Source organism: Benincasa hispida, chromosome 10, assembly GCF_009727055.1.
Source record: "Benincasa hispida cultivar B227 chromosome 10, ASM972705v1, whole genome shotgun sequence".
Lineage (NCBI taxonomy): Eukaryota > Viridiplantae > Streptophyta > Magnoliopsida > Cucurbitales > Cucurbitaceae > Benincasa > Benincasa hispida.
The window spans coordinates 34,785,712-34,795,433 of record NC_052358.1 but is presented as its reverse complement, the minus strand read 5'-3'; the positions used below and the strand labels follow the sequence as shown (position 1 = coordinate 34,795,433).

The following is a 9,722-nucleotide window of genomic DNA, read 5'->3' as shown; positions in this document are numbered from 1 at the left end:
AAACAATCAGCAGAAATAAATCGAAAGCAGTAAAGAACACCAAGATATATCGACCAGTTTCGTCTACATCCACTTTGAGAACCAGCTTGAATTAATTTTATTAATGAGCAATAAAGGAATTTACAAATTACAGATAATCAATGAAATCACCAATTTGTAATTTCAATATCATCCACTGATACCGAGAGATCCGCACACAACGTCTCCTCTGAAAAACTGAGAACAACCCGCAGCAAAACAGCCCAAAACAGTGTGCTACCCACCTCTGACCGGCGAACCACCAAACCCAGATCTGCAGCAAACCCACACGCTGAACCGGAACTGACCGGCGTACCCACGTTGAAATGGAACTACCGCACACTTACCCAGAACCGGACCTGTCTCTTATACACATCTAGATGTGTATAAGAGACAGACCCAGAACCAAAAGTCTGCTCAGACCGGATCGAATTAGTGCAGATACCCACGCTCACACCGCAGACACACCGAACGAACCACCCACGGTCGGATGATATCCGAACTTTGATCTTCTTCACGGTTTACGGTTACAGCGCTGGCTACCGCGTTTCACTTCGGCTCCCCCAGGCTGCTTCAACGTTTTTCTTCTTCAAGTCGGCCGCGCGCCTCTCCCTTGCTACAAGACGGCTGTTATTTCCCTTCATCCAAGGAGACATACAATTTTGGCCCTAATCAACCAGATTGATATAATTACAAAATTGCCACTTTCCCATAATTACCAAAATGTCATTGGGATTTTAATTTTTTCAAAAAAAAAAATCCAATAAAACTCACTTAAATACCTTGTTATTTTCTACACTTCCATTGGTGCCTCATTCTTATATTTATAGTCTTTTTTACCTAACTTCCTCCTTCTAGGATTTCCGAGCTCTATCCTTAGTTAAAATCCACTCCGAAATACATGTCCAAAATGTGAAAGTTGGAATGATGATGAAAAAAAAAAAGGAAAAAGGAAAATCAAAAGATTCACCTTCAAACTTCTACTTTCCCATGTGAGATGGAAAACAAAACAACTCTACTTCACTAAAAGAATAGCATATACATGTATGACCGAGTATTTTATTATAACAAACTTCTAATGGTTTGATATATTAACACAAACATTGGTGAGCTTCTAGACTACCATAACTTCGCTTCTCAAACTACTCTTACCATTATAAATTTTTTGACAGATTTGGATCCCATAGATGTTGGAAAAAATTTGAGTTTGTTAGAAAGGGGAACATAAGAATCAAAAGAGAATATACATAATATATATGTTTAAATGATGTGGATGATATGAGAGATCTAAGAAAAAATAAGTAAAGAAAGAAGATAAAATGTAGAGATATTCCTCGAAGTGCTCAAAAAAGGGTAACCCAATCTATGGGATGGCCAAGGTCGCAATTCAATGGCCACTCTTGGCCCCCATTTTCCACCCTCCTTTGAAGATAACCCAATTTTATTCTCACGCCTCCCGAGGACTAACTAATTTTAATCATCATCCATTTCCAATAACAAATAACACATTTACTACTATAACTATTTAGTTTTTTATTTTTTATTTTTAAATATTAAATTTATAAACTCTATTTTTACCTTCAATTTTTTTAATCATCTACTTTTTACTAATTTAAAAGATCAGTCAAAGTTTAAAAACTACAAAAATAAATAAATAAATAAAATAATTTTTTTATTTTTATTTTTAAAATTTGGTTAAGAATTCAACTATTATATTTAAAAGAAACATGTAAATTAGTGTAAGAAATAGAGAGAAAATAGACTGATTATCAAATGGAGTCTTAATTATTTAGCTTCCATTGTTAAAAATGTTTCCTACTTGAATAGATATTAATAACAAAAAGTCAACACAAACTTATGTATAGAAGTTAAATGACGTGTATAAATTAATAACAAACTTTTCAATAGGTACATTTAACTAAACAATGGTGAAATATCATTGGATTAAACAAACCACGATTTTACTTGATGGGTTCAAAATGATCGACTTATCAATTTATTCAATAAACTATTGAAAATTCATGCAAACTACAATTTATATATCTATGAACTAAAAGCAATATGCTTGTTCGAAGTAGCTCATATATTTTTAGCGTTCAACCATTCGTTAAAGTTGTTGGTATAAATTACCGACTTTTGAAATAATAATATTGATTTGTTTATGATAAATATGAGAATATAAATAGAATAAATGGTTAGGATGCAATGCAAAGTTTATTTTTTTCTTATAATACAAAGTATGAGGTGAAGCGGTGGGGAAGGGTTGTTGGATGTACACCAAGTTATTATCGGCTAAGTTCATATGGACATTATGATAGATCGAGTCATGGTTGACGCAGCCTTGTTTCGATCCCTTCAACCCCTACGGATCATTTAATTTCATTTCATTTTCATACTCTATGCTCTCTTTAACTGTTTTATTGGAAAAATTTTAATTAATTTTTGGAGGCTTTTTTAATACATACGCCAACGTTTTCATTTTCAAGATAGAATTATATTTTGAAACACACCCATGCTTATCCATTTCCAACCTCTATCAACTCGTATCCTCCCTTTTACTTATTAAATTGTGATATTTCATATCTATAGTCTAAATATCATTCATATATAAAATAATGTATCATTTCATTAATTATTCAAATATTTGTAATGAAAAGATCTATGAAGTACCGATACAAATACGATTATACAATACAGATACGATTGGATACCACGATTCGTCAATTTTTAAAAAATTAAAATACGGATACGGATACGTCTAAGGATACACCACTTTTTATATATTTTTTTAATATATATATTTCTAAAAAACGAGAATACTGATACGTTGAAAATACATTTTTTTTTCTTTAGAAAAAATCTATGATATAGATAAATTTAGCATACAAGTTAATAAAAATAACACAAAATATAATACAAACACTGAAATACAATACAAAAAAAGCAACATCTAAGATGTTGAAGTACAATAGTTAATGAAATGCAATAGAAAAGTGACTCATATTGCAAAGAAGAAGAAGAAGAAGAAAAGATTAGAGAGGGAAGTATGAAGATAAATGAAGAACTTGTTGTTGAAGACATCTAAATGGTTTATATTTTGGTGGACATTGTGGAGACTCAAATGTGAAAGATGGAGATTAGATGATTCTAGTTTATGGTCTGGTCTGTTATTTATTTATTTTTCTTTTAGTTTTGGACTCGAGTAATGAGCTTTTTAAATAGGTTGCCTAATTTTAGATGGGGAAAAATTATATGAGTTACTTGTCTTTTTCCTTTTAAAAAAAGTACGCAAATCGCGTGTCTGTGAAGTATCAATATCTGATACGTGTCTGATACTAATTTTTTACCTTGCATGAAGTATCTGTACTTCATAAGAAAAGATAAAGTAAAAATTATTAAATAATGTAAAAATAAAATAGAGATGTAAAGATTTAATTTGGGATAATGAATTAGTTATTATAGTCCTAAATTATTATAGTTGGATTATGATAGTTTGTGTTTGAGGTGTAGATTATTTTAGTTTGGGTTATAATAGTATATGTTTGAGATGTAAACTATTTTAGTTTGAGAAGGGAATAATAAACACGGTAGCAAATAATAAAAAAATGATGAATGTAAAATAGTAAAAACTGTAGTAAATAGTAAATACTATAGCTAATTTGAGGTTTTGAAATAGTTTTTACTATAGTAAGAAGTGGTTATTATATTTTGATGATAACCCTTGCTCTAAATGCACTCTAAGATGTTAATGTTGACACTAATGTTTTAGTTTTACGAATGTATAGATAGAATATTGATATCCACAGGTATTCTTTTAAGTCAAATAATAAATAAAAATTACTTAAATTAATAATTAAGTTCTTTTTATTTATTCTTATATATTGATTTTCATCATGTATTTTGTATTACGGATGTAAATGAGTTGAATTGGGAGTGATTCTTGAACCAACCTGAAATTAGGGTTGGTTGTGTTGGCAACTCAAAAGATGTAAATAAATTCTCCAACCTAACCCAATCCAATCTTAGGTGGGTTGGGAGGGTTGTCAAGTTATAACTTTTTTTCTTTTTAATTGAAAATATGTAAATTTATTTACAACACATGACTAAAAACTAAAATGCATCAAATTCAAATATTAAATACTAAATATCTATAATATTTATTACAAATTTTAAACAAAAATAGATATCATAACAATTTTAGAAGGAAAATATTAAAAATTCACAAATTAATAAAACTTTAAACAAAAAGAAATATATATATATAATTTGGATTGGTTAGATCAATCCAAATTTTTTATAGCCAACTCGCAACCCAATCTCATAAAAATTAAAAAAAAAAAATCAACTCAATCTAACTCAAAAATAAAAACTAACTCAACCCTTGTATTTTGAATTGAGTGGTCTAAATTATTTATATTTTAGATTAGATTATCTAAATTATTTAGATTGTCGGGATATTTCAACATCCTTATACAAAATAGTAGGATTTCATTTAAAGTTTTAAGAATAAAATTAAAAATCTTAGATCTACCCAAAGTTTTAAGCTTTCGGATAAATACCAATGTGTAGCCATATGCAGAAATGCAGAAACTTGTAAATGGTTGCCTTTCTGCATTCTCATTACGACACATTACACGTCCATCTTAAAATGACTTGAACTGTGTCGACAAATGGATTCGACACGTCGGCCGATTACATTTCTAGATGGAAATTCGATGAACTCTACTAAATTTGCTCATCAGACGCCTATTTTGACCCACAAACTTACACCTTTTAATTTTTTTTTTCGAAACTCAAAATATTAATAGATGTAATACCATACAAATATAATAATTCCATCTCTATAAGTGATGATCATATTTCTAATAGAAATATAACATTAATAAATTCTATCATTATTAATATATTTTACTATAGTTGCAATTTTTTAGAAATATCGCTACATATTCGATTATTAATTTTATGAGTGTGATCAATTACATTTTTTTAAGAAAGCAACGACAAACTCAAGTAACTACACACAACATAAATCACCATGGTACGAAAATATGAAGATGAAAAGAATTCTATTTATCCAATACCTTTAGTTGCAAGTGAGTGCGCCAACACATTGTAAATTATAAGGACACCCCACGTAAAAAAAGGTGAAATTAAGAACTCCTATGAAAGAAAAAATACCTACCAGTAATATATATATAGATACTGGAAATCAAAACAGAAGAGTGTTAGAATACGTAAAGAATTAATGATGAAATAGAAATGAGATCGTAAAACGTAAAAATGGTAAAAAATAGGGTTAAATTGAAAATCGTGGAAACAGAATAAATTTAATAGAATTACATTACAATATAAACGGACCTTCAAAGAATCCCGTAATCCCCTAAGAAGGTTAACAGATTACAGTGGACAGATTCAAGCATGAGGGTGTGATTGACAAGGGAGGGAGAACCTTAGTTTATACATAAATAAAAATTGATGGTGACAAAAAGCGTAAAAGAAATTACCAAAGATTATGCGTATTTAGAAGATGAGAGAAAGACAAGTATGGCAGCGGAGAGAGGGATGGGTTTCCCTTACGTGCCCTGCAAATGCACCTCACAACAGACAAGTTTCCATCAACCTCTGAAGATAACAATGAACAAAATCAAAGTGTATTTTCCTCCAAAAATCCACTTAGACATACTTTCTTGGTTTCTGTAGCTTTCGTTTCTTATCTAAATCCATAATTTATTCACTTTTACCCATCTCAAAGAGGATGTGATCGTCTCACCCTTTTTGTTCTTTCCCCTTATAAATACAACCCCATGAACAAACCTCCTGCATTGCGTTCAGCTTCTTTTCGTTATTGTCGAGAGAAAAGGGAAAACTACTTCTATAAACAACAAAAAGAAGCATTACAACTCAGTTCTAGCCATGGCTGCCTCCTTCTCTGTTCCTTCAATGGTTTGTTTGTTTAAACATCCCCTCTTTAACCCACTTGAATTTTGCTGTTAATTTTTCCTCCACTACAATGCAGGTACTACTAATACTAATACTAACAGTTTTGAGATTACTTGATGGTACAGATAATGGAAGAAGAAGGAAGATTTGAAGCGGAAGTTGCAGAGGTACAGGCATGGTGGAATTCGGAGAGGTTCAAGCTAACACGACGGCCGTACACGGCCAAAGACGTGGTGTCACTACGCGGTAGCCTGAGACAAAGCTATGCTTCAAACGATTTAGCTAAGAAGCTATGGCGAACCCTCAAAAACCACCAAGCCAACGGCACAGCCTCGAGAACATTCGGAGCTCTAGACCCTGTTCAAGTGACGATGATGGCTAAGCATTTGGACACCATTTATGTCTCCGGCTGGCAATGCTCTTCAACCCATACCTCCACCAATGAACCAGGCCCGGACCTCGCGGATTACCCATACGACACCGTTCCGAACAAGGTCGAGCATCTGTTCTTCGCTCAACAGTACCATGATCGGAAACAGAGGGAAGCAAGGATGAGTATGAGTCGAGAGGAACGAGCCAAAACCCCTTATGTAGATTATCTCAAACCGATTATTGCCGATGGTGACACCGGCTTCGGCGGCACCACCGCCACGGTGAAGCTCTGTAAGCTATTTGTGGAACGCGGTGCCGCCGGTGTTCACATTGAGGATCAATCCTCTGTTACGAAGAAGTGCGGTCATATGGCTGGGAAAGTGTTGGTGGCGGTTAGCGAGCACATCAATCGCCTCGTAGCGGCTCGATTGCAGTTCGATGTGATGGGGGTTGAAACGATTCTCGTGGCTCGAACCGATGCGGTTGCAGCCACTTTGATTCAAACGAATGTTGATAGTAGAGATCATCAATTTATTTTGGGGGCGACGAACCCTAATTTGAGAGGGAAGAGTTTAGCTGGGGTTTTAGCAGAAGCCATGGCGGCTGGAAAAACAGGAGCGGAACTTCAAGCCCTAGAAGATCAATGGATTTCCATGGCGCAATTGAAGACATTTTCGGAATGTGTAACGGACGCAATCATGAATACAAACGCGACAGAGAGTGAAAAGAGGAGGAAATTAGATGAATGGATGAACCATTCCAGTTACGAGAAATGCATATCGAACGAACAAGGTCGTGAAATCGCAGAGAAATTAGGGCTGAAGAATCTCTTCTGGGATTGGGATTTGCCCAGAACAAGAGAAGGGTTTTACAGGTTCAAAGGTTCAGTAATGGCAGCGATTGTTCGTGGTTGGGCTTTCGCACCACATGCAGACTTAATCTGGATGGAAACTTCAAGCCCAGATTTGGTTGAATGCACAACATTCGCAAAAGGGGTGAAATCAGTACACCCAGAAACAATGTTGGCTTATAATCTATCGCCATCTTTCAACTGGGATGCATCAGGAATGAGCGATAAGCAAATGGAAGAGTTCATCCCGAGGATTGCGAGGCTCGGGTTCTGCTGGCAGTTCATAACGCTGGCCGGTTTCCACGCGGATGCGCTCGTGGTCGACACATTTGCAAGAGATTACGCGAGAAGGGGAATGCTGGCTTATGTAGAGAGAATCCAAAGAGAGGAAAGAAACAACGGAGTGGACACATTGGCTCATCAGAAATGGTCCGGTGCTAACTACTACGATCGGTATCTTAAGACGGTTCAAGGCGGGATTTCGTCGACGGCTGCCATGGGAAAAGGCAAGCAAAGTCGTCATTATTGGATTGACATTAAGATTATGAATTTGTAATGTGAGTTATAAGATTATGAAGTGTTTGAATTTTGAAATGCAGGGGTTACAGAGGAGCAGTTCAAGGAGTCATGGACGAGGGAAGGAGCAGTGAACTTGGGAGAAGAAGGGAATGTGGTGGTAGCCAAGTCCAGAATGTAAGAAAGGAATGGCAAACAAAAGGAAGCTCTAAGAATAATAGTATGGCGTTGGAGATTTCAATAATTTCATTGGTTATTTGGGACAATCCGTTTTTTATTACTTTGGTTCCCCCACCCTCCCCCTTTTTTAATTTCAAGTATTAGTATTTTGAAATGTCATTTTGTTGTATTCTGTTGTATTTTATTGTGTGTCCCACCTTCTCCACTTTTTTTCTGCTGTGTTATTATCATATATGAATGAACTGCACCTCTTCTTCGTACTCTAATGCTTTTGATATTGTGTCACGTGGCAGCAGTTTAGTTAAGGTCTTAATTTCTTTTTCTTCTAACAATTCAGGAATGCCTTGAAAAAATACTTTTGTGTTATGTATCTTCCTACATTCAATTTAAATATTTTTTTTATTATTATAAGTAGATTCTTAATGGTCGATGACTAATTTTGATAAAAATGTTTTTAATCCAAAAATGTTTCAATTGATGGGTTTTATGAAAGATTCCACAAATTTTACCCACTTATATCTTTTTCTATTTGAATTGTTCCATAATTTTAGCAATTTATAATTTTTTTTCAATTCATTTTTACGCTCTCTTATCCTTATTTTCTATTAGCGCAAACGTTTCATGTCTATATAACATGCCTATTTGTTGTTGGTTTTTTTTTTTTTTTTTTTTCTCTATGGTTGTAAAAACAACAATACAGCTGATACTATTAAATTAATATAATCCAATATAAGTTCATATATAATTATATATTGTTAATTTTGATATTTTATTGAATAATTAGTATCACTACATATGAAGAATACATGATAGATATGAAGGAAACTATACCCAAATTAGCTTGAATTGTGAATTTACAATTCCTAATATATATATATATATATATAATATATATATATATATATATATATATATATATATATATATGCGTGTGCATTTTCTAAATTATATATAGAATTCCTATGTGTGTGAATGTTTGCATCCATGTTTATGTACATGTGTGTACGTGCGTGTTGCGCGTATAGATAGACAGTGCATGTGTGCATTGTGTGCATGTGGGCAGTGTGTGTTGTATGTGAGTTGTGTGGACGGTTTTGTGTGTGGGTGTGTGCGTATGTGAATGAGTGCGTGTATGCAGGTGTGGATGTGGGTGTGTGCGCGGATGGGTAGGTGAGTGTGTGTGGCTATCCACAAACTTAATAGGGTATAGTAGAAGTCAACTTAGTTTCTGAAGTAACTGAGTGAATCAATCGAATGATGATACTTTTTTAAAAGATGTCAGCAGGTTGCTTTTTGTGCGGAGATGGATCTTATAGTAGAATGTCGCTTATGAGATTACAAGTGACGTGACAATCATTTTTAATGTGCTTGGTACATTCATGGAATACATCATTGTGAGCAATCTGAATAGTTTTACAACTGTCACAATGATCATTGAAGTATATTAGTAGAATGTTGAAGTACACTTGTATCACCAAGGAGTCAGCAAACTCATAATAACTCAAAAGTAGCATAAGAAAAGTTTGAGAATAATAAAATCTCCATATTTTCTAAGAGTCATATGGCCTTTTTAAAGATATAACTTAGGGTTAGTTATAAACTATGAATAAAATAACAAACTACCTAAAAAAAAAATTTAGATACAAATGATACACTTAAATATTTAAACAACTAGATTTACAGTATTAAATATATAACAATACTATACTCCCTCTCAATTTGTGTATAGATGTCATGCATTCCTAATTTGCTCAAAGATGTTCAAACATTGGTTTAAATAATTCTTTGGTGAAAATATCTGCAGTCTAGTCTTTAGAAGGAACAAAAGGGATGCAAACTACTCCTT

General features: G+C 33.6%; 1 protein-coding gene across 1 annotated transcript; it reads left to right on the top strand.

Annotated features, from left to right (window-relative positions):
- Positions 1 to 5,447: 5,447 nt before the first annotated feature.
- On the top strand, positions 5,448 to 8,142 carry LOC120087701 (isocitrate lyase). The gene is made up of 3 exons (XM_039044568.1): positions 5,448 to 5,961; positions 6,084 to 7,686; positions 7,780 to 8,142. The coding sequence occupies exons 1-3, from the start codon at positions 5,932 to 5,934 to the stop codon at positions 7,875 to 7,877; spliced, it is 1,731 nt and encodes a 576-aa protein (XP_038900496.1). The 5' UTR covers positions 5,448 to 5,931; the 3' UTR covers positions 7,878 to 8,142.
- Positions 8,143 to 9,722: the final 1,580 nt, after the last annotated feature.